Consider the following 22,368-nt stretch of genomic DNA (forward strand, 5'->3'; position numbering starts at 1 on the left):
CATTAACTGGAAAAAGTCATTGGCAAACTTTACAGAAATTTCTCATGATTGAGAACTAAGATTATAATCAGACAACAGTGAGGAAAAAAGAATTTTACAGAAGTTTGGCCACAAATCTGGAAGAATACTTCATCTCAAATTCTTCAACATGGTAAGATTTCTGCTGAAAAAAACTCAGGTTTTTTTTATTGCAAAGTAGAAATCGAGACTAGGTAGTTCAGTTCTCTTGCTAAAGGAAACTATGAAGCTCTTTATAAATATTACAAATCTGAACATGCAGATGTTGATTTTCCAATAAGTCTCCAGAAGGAGAAACTCTGGGGGGAAATGGGAATTTTTTACAGTCAGAGACTCGCAACAGTTAACCACAGTGACTCTGAAGCATTTGTGCTACCCTGATCTGCCTTTGATCATGCCACAGTGTGGCATAAGATTAAGCATTTCCCCTTCACCCCCTCTCATTTCTACCACTAGGATTTGAAAAGTTATTGCCGCAGCTTTGGTCTAGTAAATAAATCCAATATTCCCTCCAAGTGCAAGACGTCAGAAACAAATCAACATGTTTAAACATAAGATGTATTTAGGGTAAAGGCTCAGATCAGCTTCATGGGCATGCAGCAGTTCTCCTGGTGAAATTATACCACTCAATGTTCCCTTCAGTTTTGTGCCAGGGTAAATGTGGTGATTAGAGTGTCCTTCTTGCTCTTTTCCTGGGAATAACTATGAAGGGGCCCAGAGTCAAAGTATCACAAATATCATCTGAAGGACAAAAATATGAAGAGCAATGAAATATTGGCTCATCAGTTGCTGTTGATAAACTAGCTCTAAATACGACTTGCCTTTAGATGTCCATGTACTGCAAATACCTTTGCAACACTGACAAACATCAGGTCCATCCACATTCTTCCAGCTGAAATGCATGCATGAGCAGTTTACACATTTATGACATTTGATCAGAAAGTAGTTTTGCCAGCCCTGCGACACCCTCAGGATTTAGGAGTTAACGTTTACATTACCCATACTGTGCAAGCTACTGATTTTTAAAGAATAGATAGGCAATTCATTTGCTTTAGCCTAAGCGTAATGCACATTTCACTGCCAGGACATTCCTGATTTAATGTCTGTATACATGCTTCTTAATTATTAAGGGCATGTTTGAAGTTGGGGTAAACTTATAGGTCGACACAAGTAAGAATTGCATTAAAAAGTTTTGCACTTAGTTTGGGATGATGGAAGCCTCTTAATTCTCAAAGAGAAGCTCACCTTGAATTAATGTAATTGCAGACCTTGTTTGTAGGGCTGCTCTTCCACAGCTAGCGTGTAGCTTTAACCTCACAAGTTACAAATACCTGTGTAGCAGAAAGAGCCCATAAAATCTCCTATTTTACAGTTAATATTGTCAAAATATAACATTATATAAAATGCTTTACAATGTTCCTCAAGTCATCTTGAAACAAGAAGGCATCAAACTGGAATTGAAGTTTACTGGTTGTCGATCTGGGTTTGAAGATTGAATTTACACCTCCATCTCTGGCATCAACAAAGCAGCTGAAGAAGAAACATGCATTTCCAACTTGAGTCAACATCCAAGACAAGCCCCAATCCAGCTTTATGAACTTTATTACCCATGGTTTTCAATGAAGCAATATCTGGGTACTGATGTAAAGTCAGCCGTCAGAGTGACAACACAGAAGTTGATGAAAAGTTTCCTTTGCTCCAGACCAGTATATGAGACCTCGAGGTGCCGGGGGTCACAACAAGGTATTCCAACAAGGTAAACTGTGTTGGAATACTTCTCACCTGACCAATCATCTGCATGCAAACACAAGAAACAATCATTCCCTGTCCCAGTCAGGAGAAAGCCATTTAAAGAAAAATAAATAAATAAATAAATAATACCAGTTTTCCACCTTAGAGAAAATGAAGAGCTCAGCTTCCCATGGGAAACTTTGAAAAAATGGAAACATTGGTTGCTGCTGGACAGTGCGGTCCCTGAAAAACAAGTTGATTCAAAAATCTTCCTTTTCAGAGAGACTGAAAAGTACAGGCTACCTTTTGTAATGGCAAGAAACTGGAACAACAGCCTCAGTAGCCCTTGTGACACCAAGGGAGCCAACGGCTGGAGAAAGCATCAAGTTGTTTGAGTAGATCAAATTGTTGCCAGTAACCTAGAAATGAAGGAAGAAAGTGGCCAAAGTTAACATTTTAGTTCAGATAGCCTATTATGACCCCAAAAGTGTGAGGAGATTACCATTAATTTAGAGCCACAGTCCTGTAGGTCAGCTTCTATAACATATTCTCCATCACCAGCATTAACAGCCTGGCACTGTTTGTCCTTCCAGTACTTGGCATCTCCCAAAAATAGCTCTTGTGGGGACACTTGACGTCCATTGTTGTAGAAGCCAGCCTGGATGGAAATGATCATGGAAACCTCAGTGCACTCCACTCGGACAGTAGTTTTGCTATCAGGGTTTGGTCTGCTGAAGTCATCCAGGCTAACAGATTTATATTCCCTTCCTTCAGCATCAATCATTGGACCTTCTTTTAGAGTTCTAATGGCATCTGAGACTCTAAAAACTAAGGATATAATCAGCAGCCAAACCACTGAAAGAACTGCAAACCCCATTGTGGTCTTGGCCTGTAGCAAGACACCGAGAAGAACATTCAGCTGGACCCATCACTAAGGAGAAAAAGACATATCTGAATTAATGAACTAGCTCACTCTCCCTCTCAGAGGTATTTCCATTCAGCACAACTAAATCACCTGGGGAAAGCAATCACTGGTTAGTTAATGGAGGAGTAATCATTTGTCGGGACAAGTTCATTATGTACAGTTATTATTAAAATATTTTTAAACATTTGTTAAGGTATCATAAGTGAGATTAAAAAAAAATGTTAGATTATTTTTGTTAAGTGCAGATATTTTTTATTCTTGGAAGATGATTTTGAATTATAAAAAACAATATTCACAAATTGCTTTATGACTTTGTTATGGAGATTTAACATATTTTACTTAGAAAATATTACTCAATTGAAAAAAGCTAGCAAAGTTTTGGGTGAATAAAGAAATAATGATGAGCCAAGGGGGCTGTAAAAAATCAGTAGAAGAAAAATGAAAAATTAGAAAATAGACATCAAAAAGTTAAGAGAGCAGTTGCTCATTCCTTTGAGAAATTGCAAGGATGTTTTGTATGGGAGAAACTCTGGCCCAGTCATCTAGCTCTTATAATTTGACTCTTGTTTTACTCTCTAAAATCCTTATGCTTCCCAATTTTTCCCTATAATACATCAAGCTTGATGCCTAATATATCTCTTGCAGGTATCACAATGTAGAGATAATCACATGGCCTCCCAGTGGTAATTATTTTTTGTCCAAATGGTGTAAATTTCACCTTTTTCTGTTAGTCTGTGATCAATAGTCAAAGTTATTTTAATACAAATGCACCTACTTTGACAGTGTGAAATTTACCAGCAAGCATACACTGCAAAACATGCAGGGAATGTGTGAATTAAAAAAAAAATATTTTAAGAATTCTTAATACAGGATAAAAAACTAAGTGAAGGAACATTAGGTTGCTATGTGCAATCTAAGCGCTCTAATTAATCCACTAGGTGGCAGTAATGCAGCTCTCACGTTGAAGTTTAGTACGAGACTGTAAAGAACAAGAACAAACCCCGTCATTTTCCGGGGACGAAATTGTTTTGGGGGGACATGACTTATTGACTGGTGTTAGGTTATTTAAACGTCTCAAAAGCCAACATCCTTTGTCCACAATGTTGGCCTGTACTCGCCTCTGCAGCAGTACTATATTCAGCGCTTTTCGCACCACTCCGGTACATTAGATCTGGATTTCGGTCACATTTCAGTCCTACCGTAACTTCCTGCGGTAACTCCTGCTCCCTGTGCCTCTCCCTCAGGTAGCTGCTGTCGGTCAGCTCCAGAGAGGTTTGTCCTCGCAGACAGACGGAGAGGAGCGCATCGCAACCATACTGAAGGACAAGTTTCCTCTGGCCTCCAAGCTCAAAGTGACGGATATATCAGGTAGACAAACTGTACTAGAGGGATTATTAATTACTTGTGTGTTTTTAGGGTGAAAGGTTTTTATTATCATTATTGTTCCAGGTGATGTCTTTTTGTTTTTTCTTCAAGGCATTATCCAAAACTGCCTAATGGTCTACGTACCTAATATAGACATGTAAGGATGATAGGCTTGTAAAAGTGAGGAAATTTGAACTATAAGGGATTTTCAGAAGTAATTAAGTATGGAAAAATATTTTTTAAAATGTGTTTTTGAAGACCTGGTTCCCTGTCATGAGGAGCCCTGAACATGATGAATGTTACAATTTTTTACATGAAACAAATTGTTTTAATGTTGGTTTTTACATAAAATGGACATGTCTCCATCCATCTGTATACTGTCTGTCCAGTCAGTCATCCAAATGTTAAGCTATTCAGTGCCTCTTTCATAGATCTATTGATACATTGATGTCCATTTACAGATGGAAGAAATTGCTTCAAACAGAATACTGTCTGATGTGTTGTGTAAAGACGATCAACACTCAAAAATACATCCACCCACCCATCCTTCAATCCATTCATGCAGTAATCATTGATTACAATTACGGATGTATTTTCTAAGATGCCTTAAGTATTAAACATCCTTCTCCTTATTCTCTTTATCCTTAAAGACAATGAGTCATGTGAAACAAGAAGAGCCCCATCTTTGCAGATGACATTGTTGTTTCTGTCATTTGTCTTTGTGTTGTCAGGTGGCTGTGGGGCCATGTATGAGATCCATATAGAATCCAGTGAGTTCAAAGGAAAAAGAACTGTTCAACAGCACCAGCTGGTCAATCAAGTAAGCTTTACAGCCTGGCACATCAGCTCTGGCAGCATCACCATAATGATAAATCCACAACTGCACAGAAAAGGTTTGGGCACTGTGGAAATGGAATTAAACTGTTTTCAAGTATTAGAAACTCTTTATTTCTAATTAAATAGTGCACAAAGAGATGGTTCACAGTGTTATGCTTGTTTTAAGTTAAAGGATTTTAACATTACGTACAAAATGTACATTTGTCAATTTGAATCTATGTCAAACTATGGTCCCTATCTTCTTGAATTATGTCTGTCAGCTCTCTAGAATTATTCTTATATTTTGACAAAGTATTGGGTCTAAACACACTTCGCTTTTGTTTTGATCAGAATTTCATTCACTATCTGTAATCTTTTGTCCTCCACAGGCCCTGAAGGAGGAGATCCAAAGCATGCATGGCCTGCGAATCTTCACTAATATCCCAAAGTAGTAAAAGATAGAATAATTCACTTCTGAACCACACCCCTTTTTGCTTTTTCACCTAATAAGAATGTGCAGACTCATCAAACATGGTATATCGTTTAGCAAATGCATTTCAGCCAAAAAAAAAAAGTTAAGGCGTTAACAACAGAGATGTAGTTACAACATTTTCACAGTAAAAATGTGAAATACATGGACAGTAAGGTAAGACTAAGGTTTTTTGTTTGTTTGTTTTTGGGGGGTTTGTAAAGAAGGAAATCTTCTACGTAAGATGTAAAACCAGTAACAGCTGTGATACGCACAACATGACCAAATGTTTGGTCATGATCAAGTCACTATTCTTTCCTGTTAGGGGGGTCTCTCAGGGTTGTTTGTGAAGCTAGTGTTAGTCCTCATGAAATCAGCTACACATCCTTTATTTAAACTACCTTTCCAGCAATGTGACCACAATGTATGTACAGTTCACTTGAAGTTGATCTATTTTAAAATATTGTATATCAGTGGGTTGTCCACGAATCTTGGGCTTATGTTTTAAATGGGGGTTGTAATAAAAAGCAGCAGCTTTACATGAGTGATTTTTAAAAAAAACATATGCATCAACTAGTACATATGAATATTATTATTGGTGTTACTATATTTTCCACTTTTTCAGACAGCATTGGAACAAAAGGCTGAACAACTGTAAGTTACCTCAGAAGATGTCCGGTGGAAATCAGCATATAAGATAGAAGTATTATTAGTGGTAAGAGACACTAAAGTTTGATTCACACAAATGTGTGAGATTTTAACACACATTTTGGAGACTTTTCTCCTTACATTCAGCTAAAGTTTTTAAAAAATATTTTTATAGAATATAAATATAAACAATTTAACTAATATGTTTTATTTACAAAACATATTGTACTACTGAATGATTCCAAAGTCTCATATTGCATTTTGAACGTATTTCTTTTGTCAACCTTGTCTTTCAACGTAAGTTGGTCAAGTCAAGGTAAATGGCCAGAATTAAACTCAGTCTGCAGGTCAAATCATTGGCTATGAGGAATTGAAGAAATGCCGAGAAGCTATTTGAAATAAAAATATCAAGATATTACTAGAAAATGTAAAATGACAAATGCATGCAAGTAAGAGCTACACAAAACTTGCAAAAATTGTTTGTTGGTGTTTTATGGTCATTCCATAAATAGTTGCACGTTTTTAATTGTAGTTTATTCGTTTATTTCCTGGCTTACTTTGATCAACACGTTTATGTTATTTCTGTATATATTATGCAATTTATGTGTTACAGTTTGTCAGTTTTGGTCACTGTATTGCTTAGAAAAGGGAAAAAAGTTCGTTATTAAACTATAGCTTTGCTCTGTCCACCAGTAGATGGCGCACCATTTACTTTAACGGTGGAGGATTAATGATTAATACGTGGTTACATATTTTCTTCGTTACCAAAATAGTAAACTTTCGTGTCTTTTGTTGAAAACAAACAAACAAATAATAAAAGCAGAAGATTCGTTTTATTATTATTTAATGCATAACGTATAATTCAGCCTCCAGCCCTGACTGAGCTCAGGAAAACAGCCCCTGTCTGCTTCTCTCCACATCACTGTGAAGAATCAACGGGGAGGGAGAGCAGCTGGACTCCGACATGGCTAAAGAAGGAGTAGATATGACAGAAGAAACCGAGTATATGATAGACAGAAATGCAGGTAAAGAGGCGGTGAACGTGGAATCTCCTTCCAACGCCAAAGAAATGCGAGCGGTGGTCCTGGCAGGTTTCGGAGGTCTGAACAAACTCCGGGTTTCCAAGAAGGCAATGCCCGAGCCCCAGGATGGTGAAGTGAAGATCCGCGTCAAAGCATGGTGATTATTAGAATAACATCTAACATGTTCTGAACTTAATTTATAGACCGTCTTGTGCTTTGACTTTTTATTATTATTATTATTTTTAATCTATTTCTGAAACCCGAGCAGCATCTGATTATACAGAAATTCGCAGCCTTGAATCTACAGGTCTTTTTTTTCTGTAGCAAGAGCTTTTCTGACTGAAGCCTGTTCATCATAAACAAAACTCATCCCAACGTTTTCAACCTGATTCAGTCTTTTAAAACTAAAATGACACATTTTTCTTCTCCACTCTTGTAGAGCTGTGCTTATATTTCTTGCAGAGCTTTTCTTATTTCCCACTGCAGCTAAGCCCCTGCCAATGCTGGCAGACAGACAAATGAAAGTGCATTTCGTTTTTGTTCAGTGCAGCATATGTGAGGAATCTGGCCTTGTGTTCTCAGAGGATAAGCCTATGACTCACTGCTGATAATAATGAAAAAAGTAGCTGTGGGTAAGCCTTAAATCTTTTAGAAGCTCATATTAAATATGTCATTTAACACCTACTTGTGGACTGAGACCTTCCAAAGGCAAGTGTTTTTCTTTTAATCATTAAATCTGGAGCATTTCATGTCAACAAACAACAAAATGTTCATTATTTTGTGTTGCAGTGGCTTGAATTTCCTGGATTTGATGGTACGTCAGGGGAATATTGATAATCCTCCAAAAACTCCCCTTGTTCCTGGATTTGAGTGCTGTGGAATAGTGGAGTCTGTGGCTGAAAACACACAGGGATTTGAGGTAGGGCTTGTGCAACAGCTTCTGAATATATACTCTGTCGATAAATCTACATATTACTCCGAAACAAAAGTTTAACCATAAGAAGTAGTACAAATGCTTGCTTGACATATGTGCATGTTTCCCTCAGATAGGTGACAGAGTTATGGCGTTTCTGAACTACAATGCCTGGGCAGAGGTGGTTTGCACACCAGTGGATTTTGTTTACAAGATGCCAGATGATATGACGTTTACAGAGGCAGCAGCATTCTCCCTGAACTTTGTGGCCGCGTATATGATGCTCTTTGAAGTTGCCAGTCTGCGGGAAGGAATGTCGGTGTTGGTCCACTCAGCTGGGGGTGCAGTGGTAAGCACAAAAGCCATGACAAAGTAAAATGGCAGTTCATTAAACAGCATTGGTGCTTTGGAAACTGAAACACCTGCTTACTGAATGGATAAGCTGTTTGTTGAAAACAAAGGCAAATGCAGCCATTCTAAAATCACCCTACTAATTTTACTAGACTATTACTTTGTGTGATAAATTCTATGCTTTTATTTACTTCCAGACTTTGATCAATTCTATGCTTTTATCCATTTCTATCTATTTGCTGTTATCATTTTCAGGGACAAGCAGTGGCTCAGTTATGCTCCACTGTACCTAATGTGACTGTGTTTGGTATCGCCTCCTGTTTCAAGCACACATCCATCAAAGACTCTGTGACACACATTTTTGACAGAAACACCGACTACATACAAGAAGTGAAAAAGTAAGAATGCAGGATTTTATATTAAATGTGTTGCATTAGTTTGAAACTACAGCGGCTCAGGTAGCTGATGTGATAACGTGGACTTTGCTGTGGGCAGAAGGCTGCACAAGGATGCAGATGCTACCGGTTGCCTTATTTGTGGTTGAGTGGCAGTGGTCCCCATGGCAACTACAGGCTGCTCTCAGAAAGCAGTGGCATTGTGCAGGTCTGGGTGGAGGTCTGCTTGTTGAACAGCTGAACCAATTAGGGCTGGGCAGTGATAAATATTACTATGTAACACATGCTGTCTGCTCAACTGCAATTCTAAAAGGAGCTGCAGTGCAAGAGTCTGAGGTCCTCCTTTATTTCTGGATATGTTGCATCTAAGCAGTCCCTGTTTGTCATAATCTTCTAAAGGTGGTCTTAAGCATTATTCTCCACGCTGCCAAAGTTGTTAAAAAAATTTATTGCAATATTTTCAGCATTTATTCCTAATTCCAGTTCAGTACTAATTTACTTTCAGGGTAATGATTTTGGTTTGGTACAGCGGAGGACATGTCAAGTTTTTTTTTTCCCCCAACAAATACATTTTTAATCATCCAATTGATATGAAATTCACAACAGATCTCAGTAACAAACCAAATAATCCACACATGAAAATATGTATTTTTTGTAAGTTATGTATAATAAAGTGGAATGACATAGCGTTCCAAACAAAAAGCCAAGAAAACTCAATTTGTGTCAGAGAAGGAAGATAAAGCTGCTAGAATGACCCAGTCAATCACCTGACTTGAATCCATAGAAGTGTCTGAAGATCAAAATGCATAAACAAGCCCCCAGAACCTGCAGGATCTGAAGTTCTGACATGTTCTAAAAAATCAGTTTGACTAGTGTCTGTGATACTTGACCTACTAATTATTCTGTCTTGATTCAAGGACTGAGTCAGTGTTGATTCTTGACAATTATGAAAATGGAACTGCTAGTAATAAAACTAGCAGCCCTTAATTAAATTTTAACCTCCTGAGACCCTGCATCCTCATATGAGGACATTACATTTTTGTAAACACAGATGTAAATAATAACATTGATTGAATGGTCTTATCGTCACACAGATAGACCCAATGTCCTCGTCTGAGGACATTGGGTTTTGAGAAAACCACTTATTGTAGAAAGCTGAAATTTCATTTTTAGGCCAATTGGGTCCTTATGATCCCAAATGACAAGGAGAAATGTATATGCAAAAACAGACCCATTGTCCTCATATGAGGGCATTGGTTTTGACATAGTTCAAGAGCACATAGAAAGCTAAACTTTAATTTCAACTAAAATTAGGTCATACTAATCCCAAATAGTAAGGAGACATAACAAATGCACATCAAACAAAAGCCCGGGTCTCAGGAGGTTAAAGTTGCAGGTAAAACTTAGAAATTTCACAATTACACTCTTTGACAGTTATGAAACATTATTTTAGCACTAGCAAGACAACATTTTGAAGTTCATTAATTGATGAGGTACCTTTCTGGTCCTTGGTCAGGTCTTTACTAGATTTTCCCCCTACATCTTAAACAGGTTATTGTTCTTCTTGTGTGCATAATTCAGGCCTTAAATTTATCCTCCACATTTCTCATTTTTACATAGTGATGTTCAAGTACAACCACTAGCCATGACAAGCCAACTTTATTTATAGGCAGTAAAATTGACCAAAGTGCTGAACAGACACCATGTAAAAACATCTAAATAAAACAGTCAATTACATTAAAAATGTAATCCACAACTTGACAAATGACCTTTCTCATGCTAGGTCAGAAGCCAATGAAAAGAGATGGGCTTTCAAAACAGTTTTAAAAATAGACAGTGACTACTGAAGAAGTAAAACACAAAAGCTAAACAGGAAATGGGTGAAAAAGCAACCTACAGTACAGACCAAAAGTTTGGACACACCTTTTAATTCAATGAGTTTCCTTTATTTTCATGACTATTGACATTGTAGATTCACACTGAAGGCATCAAACTATGAATAACACATGTGGAAATATGCACTAAAACAAAAAAGTGTAAAACAACAGAAAATACCCCTTATATTCTAGTTTCTTCAAAGTAGCAACCTTTTGCTGTGATTACTGCTTTGCACACACTCTGCATTTTCTTGATGAGCTTCAAGAGGTAGTCACCTGAAATGGTTTTCACTTCATAGGTGTGCCCTGTCAGGTTAATAAGTGGGATTTCTTGCCTTATAAATAGTCATGAACATAAAGAAAACCCATTGAATTGGAAAGGTGTGTCCAAATTTTTGGTCTGTACTGTATGTCCTAAAAAACCCTTAAAGGCCATCAAAAAAATTGACAGACTATTCATCATGAATCAAACTGTAAGGAAAATAGAAATAATGTGAAGGGTTTGTACTACATTGAATATTTATGTTCTACATTAGAACACAAAAAGATGCACAATAGCTTCTATAAGAGTGATTTTATACTTATACTTATTATCAGCATTAGTTGTGGATTAGTGTTCTTTTCATCTCTCTGGCCTTTGCATTCTTCTCAGGATCAAGTACAAAGTTCAGTTAAATTAGTCTTTTTGCAAAAGGCAAAAACCATGAGAATCACAAGACCACCAGTCAGTTCTGCTAAGCAGGTGCTCCAAACTAAAGATCAAGACGTAAGAAACTGTGGTAATTTTATCCCTTATTTTATTTAATCTTCACTCCTTTAACAAGTCTCAAAGTTTTATGTCAGCTAATAACTTAAGCAACAATCTTTTTGTAACTCAGTCTAATATGTTGTGGATACTGCATTTCTAAATAATTACTCTGTAGGCAGCACTGAAAAGAAACGTGGGTTGTAGGCTGCAAGTCTTTCAGACAGAAAAACCCAAGAGAGTAAATGATCATAACTTTCTGAATCCCTGATTAGATAGAACATAAAGTCTCTCTGCAGGATGAATCACAGGCTGTATTTATGGACTCGGTCGTTCTTGCCCTTTTGTATTTAGTCTTTGTTGCTATAAACAGAAGTTATGAAATCATGTCATAGCATAAAATTTTTAATAATATGTAACAGCCAAATTTTCACCTGTTTCTGTAGATGAATTTTTCAACATGTTCGGTTGATCTGAAACAGTTTGTCAAATACCTGATAAGTGGTTCAAAGAAAATGAACCTGCAACTAAATCTGCACTGTGGCTAACTGTAATCGGGGATCTGTCACATAGGCATTTTTGATATAAGCATTTATATTATGAACCTGTGAAGAATTAATGAGAAATGCAAATTACAGTGTTTGTCCATGCTCAAATAGTTTGCTTCATTATGTTAAAGCTTCTAAAGACATACTAAAAACGAGACTGTTTTTTTATCTTATTGTAGCTTAGGATTAGTTGTCATTTTATTTATGGTAATTAGATTAACATAAATTAATTCAAATTTTAATTTGTAGTCAAATGCCTGAATTTGAGACTTATCTTCAGCTTTTCTTTTATTCATTTATTTATAATATTAGACTTTTTAAGGCTTCCAAGTAGAAAAAAATCTAATAGAATTCTTCCTGAAGTCATGAGCCATGAGCTTACTCTAAGAAAGCGTTCCAACATGACTGCCTTGTATTTTAAAATGTTGTGGGATTTAACTGTTTAGATCTCAGTGCTTTAATCCTATAAATGGGGAGAAATGTCTTATCAGCTCCGGTTGTTAGTTGTGGTTTGCACAGCAACAAATAGCAAAATCTGCTGGTTTCACAAACTGACACTGACAAACACACACAACTAACCTGTGAAGTGATTCCTAGAGCTCAATTCTAACCCAAAAATCCAAGAACTAATATTTTAGCTTGAGCTAATATGTGTTATGGATTCTGTGATTGGCTTAAATTTAAATTTAATACAAGTTAACCAGGGATCTCCAACCCTGGTCCTCGAGATCTACTGTCCAGCAGATTTTAGATGTAACCCTGCTCCAACACATTTAAATAAAATGACTGAATTTCATCATGTCATTGATCTAAAGGCCTGGGGGGGGGGGTGCAATTAGACGAACATGTTTACCCCTTCAATATGATGGAGACTGTGCCCTCTTGCACTGCTTGGTGCCTTTCATTGCTGCCTGTCGCTGTATTTTTCAATGAACTTAATTTTTGCTTTGATCAACAGGATCTGTCCAGATGGAGTTGACATTGTGCTGGACTGCCTGTGTGGAGAAAACACAGGGAAAAGCCTGAGTCTCCTAAAGCCACTGGGAACCTACATCCTATATGGTACGATAGGACAATGTTTGAGCATATTTAGCATGTGTGATACATGTAAAGGTGGCTTTACTAATATTGTTTTATTAAATGAATGTCGAAGTCAACTGAAAAACGCTTAGAGATATTTTCTGGCAAATTTTGTTTCCATCAAGATGAGCTACACTAATAATTTCCTGTCAATTTCATAATGAAAGGAACCTAATGTGACTTTTTATCTGATTTTTATGTTTTTCATTATACGGTAATCATCTTGCATATCTTTGAGTGATTAATGTGTACAGCAGTAATACTGGTTTCATGTACTCTTTAATCTTCAAATGTGATTTATTGTCTGTATTAACTGATATAAAGGTCCTTTAGTTCCTGTCAGGGCTCATGAATTCAGCTTAATCATTAGGAGATTCATTAACTTGTTCTGAACATGTAAAGGCATGTTTTCACTGACCTAAAGGTCTGAGGTGCTGATCACCCCCCCCCTCCCCCTTGACAGGGGTCAAAATTGTCTGTTGCTGACCGCTGTCCAGCATACTGGAACACTTTATTCTGGTTTTTACAGGTGCATCAAATATGGTAACTGGGGAAACAAAGAGCTTCTTCAGCTTTGCAAAATCTGTGAGTCTGAGACACACTCATCCATATTGTAAAGAAACATCATTATATATTTATCCAAATCAATATTAAGCACATATTGTATATAAATAAGTATTTTCTGGTTCTCCTCATTTGCTTTATTCCTTAGTGGTGGCAGGTGGAAAAAGTGAATCCAATTAAACTTTATGAGGAGAACAAAGTCATAGCGGGATTCTCCCTCCTCAACCTTCTCTTCAAACAAGGAGGATGTAATCTCGTAAAATCAGCAATGGACAAACTCTTGAGTCTATATGAACAGAAGAAGATCAGGCCTGTAGTGGACTCGCTGTGGGCGCTGGAGGAGGTAAGAACCTGAGGCTCTGATCTTTGTATTGCTGGTCAAACAGCAAAGGATGAGTTGTCTGTGTCCTCATGGTTTTTTTTCTCATGGGAAACGTATAATGTAGTGTTGTCATTAAACACTGGCAAACTGCTCAGGCCATTCACTGTAACCATTGTCCATGAAGAATTTCATTAGAGGGCTGGATAGCGTGGGATGTTGTGTCAGGCCTCACTTGTTAGTATGGGCGGAAGAACAATTAATTGGACATTAGTTTACATGTTGACCATGGTAACCTTTCTTTCCTGACTCAAACACTGAGGAGGACGCATTTGAGTGGATCAACTCAGAGAGGGGTTTTCCTCAGAATATATCTAAGTGTTTCTAATTTTCTCGTCTAGTCTTCAGAAAAATAAATTCTAAAAAAAAAACAGTGAAATTCAATCAGTTTATAATTTCCCAGGAGGTTTCTGGTCACAAAAGTCCTAAAATTTTATGACATTAGTTCCTTTTCCTGAGAAAAGCAGCTGCCAAGCAGAAAAGGGGGAAAACATTTCCAACCTAATTTTGCCCCTGGCTTGGTTGTTTTCCATTTAACCACTGAAAATTTGTGGCACAGTGGCTGCAGACAAAGAGCCACACATTCAGTTGTGGGTGTGTAACTATAATGAGAAAACAAGATATGTCCTCCTTTTGCTACTGACATTTTTACTTTAATGAGGAGCAATGAGGTTAAACTGTGTGCTGCTTTGACAAGTTAGATGTGTTTTGATGCAGAGACTGTTGGTGGGCTCATCAGAGTAAAATGAAAAAATGTATCAATTTTCTTTTCTTGCTTTATCTCTTCCTACATGTGAACTTTTTACCTTGAATAATTCATTTAGGCATAGGAAAACACTCAATACCCACGCACATTAAATGTTTATTCATCTAAAAACTTTATAAAGTTAAAATTTGAAATGCTATTTTCAGTGCATGGTATGACTTAATACTTGAATCAAGTAAAGCACATAAAAGGATTGGTGAAAGCAATTTTATATATAAGAATCCAAGCAGGCAACAGAGGGCTAAAGTAATGTCCTCATGAATTAGAGGCAGTTGATTGAGCATCTGATAGACAACCAAAATAATGAGCTTATCACTACCCAGACACAAAATTCCCCTATAGATTAATTAGACAGTAGTTTGATAAAAATTGCTTTTTGATGGTTGCATGAGACCATGTTCACTTGTGGGATGTGATTTTTAGAATGTGCCATGGTTAATGAACAGGAACCCTCACAAAACTATCATGCTACTTTTACCAACCGTTACGAAAACACGACTTTCCATCTTAGGAAATGTAACACCAGAGCCTGATGCTGCCACCGCCATCTTCCTCTGTGGGCACTTTGTTTTTGTTGTGATTTGCAGTACTGTTTCTTGCAGTAAAAATATTTAAGATTATCATAGACTATTCTGAGAGATCATACTGATGGTTGAATGCTTTTGTGGAAGAAAGAATTTCTGTTTTGCAGCCTATGAAGGAAACAACAGATTGTTCTCACATGTGCAACACAATCTGTGTTTGTTAGAATTTCTTTAGCTCTTTCAGTGTTGCTGTCTGTTCGCGCTGGGGAAGTTTTCAACATATTAAAAATAACCTGTGGCAGTTGGTTATACTACAGAGTCAAACACAAGTGTTGAAAAGAAGTGATCACTATAAGATTATCCATCTATCCATTTTCTGTATACCTTTGTCCCTAGTGGGGTTGGGAGGGGTGCTGGTGCCCATCTCTAGCGAATGTTTCGGGCGAGAGGTGGGGTTCACCCTGGACAGGTCGCCAGTCTGCCGCAGAGACACAGAGACAGACTGGACAAACAGCCATGCACACACACACACTCACACCTAGGGAGAATTTAGAGAGACCAATTTACCTGACAGTCATGTTTTTGGACTGTGGGAGGAAACCAGAGAACCCGGCGAGAACTCACGCATGCACAGGGAGAACATGCAAACTCCGTGCAGAAAGACCCCGGGCCAGGAATCGAACCCAGGACTTTCTTGCTGCAAGGCAATAGTGCTACCAATTGCGCTATTGTGCAGCCATTATAAGTTTATATCGGCCAAAAAAAACAAGACATATTTTCATTTGCACAGACAGGATTTAAACCTAGACACCCAAAATGCATCGATAAAATTCAGCAAAGTTAGAGGACATATACAGGAATTGCATAATTCCAGCTCCAGGCTTTCTGAAGCATTTTATCCAATACAGCTAAAAATATTTTCATACTTTATGTTCCCATATTCAGATTAAAGTGACAACTATCCAGGATTGTTGATCATTAACTGTTTTTACCTTTGCATGGAGCAGACATGCAGCAGTAGTACCTGCTGCAGTTGCCAGTTTAGTTGCTGTTTTTTTTAAATTATTTTTTACCCCTCCAGGGGGTCTTTTGTGGGCTCTAGTGTCCCTTATATGAAAGTCTCCAAACATGGGTCGCACTATCCCCTACGCCACCACAGCACGCCCTAGTTGCTGTTTTTATGAGTCATATCATAATTTAATTATTAAAGATCTGGGCATCATTACAATTTCTTTCTGAGTTGATACAGGTTTTGACTCAGTTTCAGAGCTTAACGACGATAAATATCAATAAATATACTTTAGATGGTAGATCGTAATCCTCTGATCTCATTTCCTATCTTTTACAGTTCAAATAGGCTAAATTAATTTCAAAATCTATTTTATTTAAATATTTTAACACAGTTTGGAGAGTCAATCAGCAGCTTTCAATTGTAACTGCACTAAAACTGGAAACCAATGCTGTATTAGTCTGATTTCTCAGTTTTTAATCACATTCTGGTCTGTACTGCTGCAGTGGGTGGAGATCTGTGTCACCAAGTTACAGCAGCACTCTTGCAGGAGGAGAAGCCACTCATCGTTGGGGGATTCAATCAACATAAACAGCCCAGTTTCAGAGCCCTACTATAGAAACATGCACTAAAAACAGCCTGGGCAGAAAAAAAAGGCTACAGGAAATAAGTGTCAGAAAAAAACATTCAGGGACATATAGTCAAAACAAGTCTTTTCTCTAGCATTTACTTAAATCATTTTCAATGGAAATTTAATGACTTTGGAACCATATTTATTTGAAAATGTGGTATACCTTCAGACTGATAACTCGCCCAAACCCGGCTATGATACTTTTTTTATATATAAAGACCCTAAAGTGTAATTAATATAATATTTTTGTTTGTTTGTTTTTAGGTGAAAGAGGCTATGCAGAGAATTCATGACAGAGGCAACATTGGAAAACTTATTCTGGATGTTGAGAAGTCTCCGACCCCTTTGGTAAGAAAATAATTGAGAAGAGAACAGAAGACGAACAAAGCAGTAACCTGATACAGGATGTAAAACACAGCAAAAAGCTAGTGAAGAGAATCAACACTGCATACTGGAACTTAGCAAATCACTATGTGGTTGCCAAATGCTTATTTATAGTATTATAAATAGTGTGTATTTGTGTACTAAACAGTGACACAATTGTATTTAGTTATTTTGATTACACAAACATAAAGGGATTTGAAATAATCAAACAAGGTTGTTGCCAAAAGGCATTTTTCCAGTTTTAATTAGACATCTGATGAAAGTTTTTTCATAAATTGTGCATTGTTGAAATCTTTCTGATATCTGTGTCAAAAGTTTAGCAAAGGTCACAGCCACAGGAGAAAGGTGAATAGGATTTATCATATTTTACAGTACCTCTTATTTGATTTAAGAAACAGACCTGGGATGCTGTTGTTCTTTATTAGAGAGCAGATGTGTACCATTTGATGTCATCTCGCATCTGTTTATCTCAGCTCAACATTACTATTTTACCACTAGATGGCCAATGACAGCACAGAGACCAGTGAAGCAGGAGAGGAAGAGGAGGAGCCCGAAGGAGATAATGACAGCAAGGAGCGAATGCCTTTCATTCATTAGAGTTGACGAAAGCCGGTACTGCTCACCTAGAGACTGCATAGATTCACCACAGAGGAACCTAACCAGTGTGTATATATGTCTGCATGTTCTGTGTGCATGTATGCATAAATGTGTGGAAGTCTTGGTGCTTTTCTCTCTGTTACCTATTACTTGTTAGTAGATTGGGAAAAGAAGAAATATGGCCTGTTTGTCTTTGGAGCAATTCTACTACAGTAGCTTACTCTATATTGATGTAATCTCAGTATTTTTGTGCGTTTTATAAATTATCTGCCAACAGTACACTAAATAGCAAGTTTGGGAAAGCATGCAAACTTGCTGAAGCAGTCACATTGATGCTAAGCACATCAATTTTGGTAACAATAATACTGACCAATGATGCCCAGGGATGTAAACATACATCCCTGTTTAAAGTCCAAGTTTTTGCAACAAATTATGAGCCCATGATAAATCATTCCGATACTTCTTCCATATTTATTGATTACATTTATTGGTACATTTGCAGTGACATTTTAGTGGACTTCTTTATAAATGTTTAACTAAAAGGATGCAAATGTCAGGGAAATCCTACATGGACAAATGAACTTTTCTTAGTCTAATCAGCTGATTGGAGGCGTTAACTCAAGATGTTATCTTGATCTTGTAGACACTTATGCAACAAGGTTTGCAAATGGTTTTTTTTTTATTTTGGTGTTGTTTTTGTTTGTTTTGTTTTGTACATTTTCTCCCCAACCTATGTTTCCGTGTTAAAGTGTACATGTTTTACATTCCAAAAGCCTTGCCTTTTTAAATAGACCATGTACACTTTTGAACCCACTGTATATCTTTTCCTCACAAAAGTAAAGTGCCAACAGGAGAGTCAGATTTGCACAATAGTTTTTACCTGATGAGCCATCCTTCATATATTAAAGGAGCACCAGTGCCTTTGAGCTACAAATTAGTGTCTTTAATAACTCCACATGTGAGGAAATATATCGCCAACAAATGTATTTTATTTCAACTTAAAAAAAAAGGCATACATTTTTCAGATTTGCATAATGATTGATGATTTTTTTGGAAGATAACGTTTTTCTGTTTGTGCAGGTTGATTCCAAAATGATCTAGTTATCTTGAATGTGACTAAAATACAAAACTTGACAGCGTGTTACCCTTATTATTGAGACAGATTTGACACATTAAGGTTTAGTGTCACATATTTACCTTGCAGAGAGAGAGCGATATTTACTGATCCTGGATTTTTATGAAGTAGCTAGTCAGACTGGAGTCGAAGGGCTGTGGAGTCTCTGCTCTCCTTGTCTGACCAAAGTTGTTTACTGTTTGGTGCCTCACAACAAAAGTGCCATAATACTTAGAGATTAACTATTTTTATTGTGAAAGCAAATGCAAGTTTGATCAGCACTGTGCATTATATTACTAAAGTATAAGAAGCGATCTACAAGTTGTTCAAAATCCTTCCTCACCTGTTCAGGTTTGCTTTCTGGTTTTAGTTTCCACTCTAAAAAAAAAAACATATTTTATTACCCTTTTTAAACAGCTCTACATCACACTGTATTTTCAAATGAGTGGGTTGCCTAAATGATGCATCATTTTAAAACAGACCAGACTTTCTCAGCTTTTAAAAAACGTCAAATTCTCCAGTGCATTTTAGCATTTTAAATACATCAGCTTTGCAACAAAATCAAAGTAATGAGTTCTGCAACTCTAGAAGTTTTCATACAATTTCCAGAAATTGTATGAAAACATAGTTTGAAACTAGTTCACAGTTAAAGTGATGACATCCTTTAGATTTTTCAACTAGGAATAGATCTAGAATTTTTGCTGCCTTTAATGTTATGTCTATGTGAATGAGTGTTTGTGAATGACAGGATAGGTTTTTGTGTGTGTTATTGTATTTCCTTGTAAATGCTTTCAGCACTGTAGTGTATTTATAGCATTCTTTCTAAACAATGGTTGTATATTTTTGTCACAGTTTTCGTGTATTTTTTTGAGCACAGCTCTGTTTACTTGAATAAATATATCTACAAAGCATAACATGATTGCTTTTGGACCTTTTTCCATTTTTAATAAAAACTGGAAATGTGGTGTATCTTTTTATAAAACACTTTATTTTCAGATTGTTTGCATATTCGGAAGGGATAATAACTTCAACCAGAACATACACATTTATGATATGTGTGTCATGGCTCACACCAAATAATAGTAAGTCATCCTGTTCTGTAAGTATAATAGCGGAAGAGTGAGGACTTAAAAAAATAATACAATTAAATTTCAACAGAACCAAATACTTAGACTCTTACTAATTACTGAGGAATTACATGTTTTATTTCTTAGTAGTTAAGAATTAAGTAGGTAAAATTAGCATTTTGGCCATTAGTTTCAAAAACAAAGTAAATGTTTTGGATCAGAAAGCACTCATCTCAGTTCCAAAGAAAATTTATGGGCAGAACTAAAGCTGTGTGAGAGTAAGGAGGCCTACAAACATCCGTTTGAGGAATGGGCCAAAATCCCAGCAAAATGATGTGAAGTTTTGAATGATGCCCAAAATATTTTACTCTCATCAAAACCTTTTAAAGCTAACAAATACTAAGGAAATGTACTGTATGTAAACTGACTATGAAGAAAGATTTAAAAGAAAAAAAAGCTCTCTCCCATCCCCTGTCTTTTTTCTAGTTTCACTCCAGACTGATATACTGCTAAGTCTATCCAAGGCTAAGAGAAATGGGGGACACTGTAACAGTGAAGCGGTTCAATAAATGTCTGTTTAGTTTGCAAAATGTTGCTTAGAGCACCTTGTTCCAAGTAAATATTTATCTAAAAATAAACTAGACACAAGGAAATCATTCTTTGACACCGCCCTGTCCCCATCATGATGTTTTGACAAAAACAAACAGCACTGGAGCCAATGCAGAGAGAGAACCCAGAGAGGCAGACAGAGGGCCACTATATTAACCTGCCTGAGGGATATTTAGTTCCCTTTGCTATAGCACAAGTTGTGCCCCAGAGTCCTGTACTCTAGGTTCCCCTGGCCTCAGACATGGCTCATTTGGTCCTGCCTGTCTTCCTTGCGCTTAGTTTCTCCTTGCTCTGCTGCAGCCGTCCATCTCGCACAAGGAAAGCTGTTTCGCCCCGCCAGTCTGGAGGTAGATGTGCATGTGACACAGTTTTTGTAAAAGATGTTGTCTGCATCAGTGTTTATCTGACATGTTTGTTTTTTGTTGTTGTTGTTGTTTTTGCTTGTTTGTTTTGCTTGGTATTCTACGTGGAGCTGCAGAGGATGAGGATGTGAAAACCCAGATTGAGAAGTTGTGGCAGGAGGTGAACTTACTGAAAGAGATGCAAGCGTTGCAGACAGGTAATGCCTTCACAAAATGCCTTCTTGACAGATGAGATGGCTAAAAATCAATAGCTGCATTCAGAATTATGTATTTGCAATAAATGAGAACCATGAATGTATAACCTGCTTATTGCTAACCCAATATTTCTCTGACAAGATAATTAGCACAAAAGTGAAGTTCTTGGTGTTCTCTGTCACCAGTAGAGGGCAGTAGAACATACATAATTTATTAAATCATAAAGTCGATATCCAACTTCATATAGCATGTGAATAACATTTAATTCAAATAATTCGGAAGTGTTACTGATATTGCAGGTTAGACATTGCAACAGCTTTGATTTTGTTAAATACCACATATTCACATCGCAATTAGCTGCACTTCTAAAGTAACTTATTTCTGCTTTCAGTGTGTCTTCGGGGGATCAAAGCACACAGGAAGTGTTATCTTTTAAATGAGGAGCCCAAACATTACCATGAGGCAAACGAAGACTGCATCGCTCAGGGAGGGACCCTTGCGACACCACGAGATATGATGGAGAACAGTGAGGTGAGGGACTATGCAAAGAGAAGCAGCCCAGGAATCAGGGACTTCTGGATCGGTGTGGCAGACATAGTGAAGGAAGGCCAGTATGTTGATGTCAACAGCATGCCAGTCAGCTTCTTCAACTGGGATCGTTCCAAGAAGCAGCCGACGGGGACAAAAAGAGAGAGCTGTGTTGCTCTTTCCCTGACTGCTCAGGGAAAGTGGTATGATGAGGTATGCCGCAGCCTGAAGAAGTACATCTGTGAATATGTCATTCCCTGAAGGAGACAGGGGTCTTGCTGGTAATTTAAATACAGCTTTTGTGGTTTTAACTAACTAATTGACAGGAAATCAACAATTCACGAGAAATATTGAATTATTGCAGCCAAGCCTTAACAAAACGCAGTAACTCTACACAAGATTAGTAAGTGAAAGATTTTCTGGAGATAAACAATATGTGGCAAATTTCTGTTTCGGGTCCAAAGAATATAATGACTGAATATCATAAGAAATGATCAATTCTGGGGAAAAAAAGTAAACTAAATAAACAATCATGTGAAACTGTTTTGTCAGTACTTTTTGGGGTGGGGGGGTGAATTTGTGCTGATTTCAGGTGTGTGGAGTTAACTTGGTCAATTTTTGATAAATAAAAGTTTGTTGGTAAAAAAAAAGGCTTTCCTTTTCTTTTTAATTCTATCAGTGACCCTCTTACACATGCAAAAATGTTATCATATTTTTGAATAAAATTGTCCATCTA

General features: G+C 37.1%; 3 protein-coding genes and 1 pseudogene across 4 annotated transcripts; 3 read left to right on the forward strand and 1 right to left on the reverse strand.

The window, feature by feature from the left end:
• Positions 1-685: 685 nt before the first annotated feature.
• Positions 686-2,677, reverse strand: LOC102227369 (annotated as a pseudogene).
• Positions 2,678-3,671: 994 nt separating this feature from the next.
• bola3 (bolA family member 3) lies at positions 3,672-5,863 on the forward strand. The gene is made up of 4 exons (XM_005810417.3): positions 3,672-3,834; positions 3,919-4,042; positions 4,771-4,859; positions 5,245-5,863. The coding sequence occupies exons 1-4, from the start codon at positions 3,775-3,777 to the stop codon at positions 5,305-5,307; spliced, it is 336 nt and encodes a 111-aa protein (XP_005810474.1). The 5' UTR covers positions 3,672-3,774; the 3' UTR covers positions 5,308-5,863.
• Positions 5,864-5,963: 100 nt separating this feature from the next.
• On the forward strand, positions 5,964-19,776 carry vat1l (vesicle amine transport 1 like). The gene is made up of 9 exons (XM_005810416.2): positions 5,964-7,151; positions 7,784-7,913; positions 8,041-8,256; positions 8,514-8,656; positions 12,782-12,885; positions 13,433-13,488; positions 13,616-13,810; positions 17,041-17,124; positions 17,659-19,776. The coding sequence occupies exons 1-9, from the start codon at positions 6,937-6,939 to the stop codon at positions 17,755-17,757; spliced, it is 1,242 nt and encodes a 413-aa protein (XP_005810473.1). The 5' UTR covers positions 5,964-6,936; the 3' UTR covers positions 17,758-19,776.
• Positions 19,777-20,733: 957 nt separating this feature from the next.
• On the forward strand, positions 20,734-22,172 carry clec3a (C-type lectin domain family 3 member A). 2 transcript variants are annotated; one of them, XM_005810429.3, is made up of 3 exons: positions 20,734-20,894; positions 21,020-21,106; positions 21,496-22,172. In XM_005810429.3, exons 1-3 carry the CDS (start codon positions 20,789-20,791, stop codon positions 21,891-21,893), a joined length of 591 nt encoding a protein of 196 aa, XP_005810486.1. In that variant the 5' UTR covers positions 20,734-20,788; the 3' UTR covers positions 21,894-22,172. The 2 variants fall into 2 exon arrangements, with proteins under 2 accessions (XP_005810486.1, XP_023188563.1); XM_023332795.1 differs by having other exon boundaries at positions 21,026-21,106.
• The last annotated feature ends 196 nt before the right edge of the window (positions 22,173-22,368 follow it).

Source organism: Xiphophorus maculatus, chromosome 4 (genome assembly GCF_002775205.1).
Source record: "Xiphophorus maculatus strain JP 163 A chromosome 4, X_maculatus-5.0-male, whole genome shotgun sequence".
Taxonomy (NCBI): Eukaryota; Metazoa; Chordata; class Actinopteri; order Cyprinodontiformes; family Poeciliidae; genus Xiphophorus; species Xiphophorus maculatus.

Bases quoted from the DNA above. Each gene is read 5' to 3' on its own strand.
- bola3 (XM_005810417.3), top strand. From the start codon at position 3,775: ATGTTGGCCTGTACTCGCCTCTGCAGCAGTACTATATTCAGCGCTTTT. The intron at 3,835-3,918 runs GTACATTAGATC...CCTCTCCCTCAG, and splicing joins GCGCTTTTCGCACCACTCCG to GTAGCTGCTGTCGGTCAGCT. The intron at 4,043-4,770 runs GTAGACAAACTG...TTGTGTTGTCAG, and splicing joins CAAAGTGACGGATATATCAG to GTGGCTGTGGGGCCATGTAT.
- vat1l (XM_005810416.2), top strand. From the start codon at position 6,937: ATGGCTAAAGAAGGAGTAGATATGACAGAAGAAACCGAGTATATGATA. The intron at 7,914-8,040 runs GTAGGGCTTGTG...TGTTTCCCTCAG, and splicing joins AAAACACACAGGGATTTGAG to ATAGGTGACAGAGTTATGGC. The intron at 8,257-8,513 runs GTAAGCACAAAA...TATCATTTTCAG, and splicing joins ACTCAGCTGGGGGTGCAGTG to GGACAAGCAGTGGCTCAGTT.
- clec3a (XM_005810429.3), top strand. From the start codon at position 20,789: ATGGCTCATTTGGTCCTGCCTGTCTTCCTTGCGCTTAGTTTCTCCTTG. The intron at 20,895-21,019 runs GTAGATGTGCAT...TTCTACGTGGAG, and splicing joins TTCGCCCCGCCAGTCTGGAG to CTGCAGAGGATGAGGATGTG. The intron at 21,107-21,495 runs GTAATGCCTTCA...TTCTGCTTTCAG, and splicing joins GATGCAAGCGTTGCAGACAG to TGTGTCTTCGGGGGATCAAA.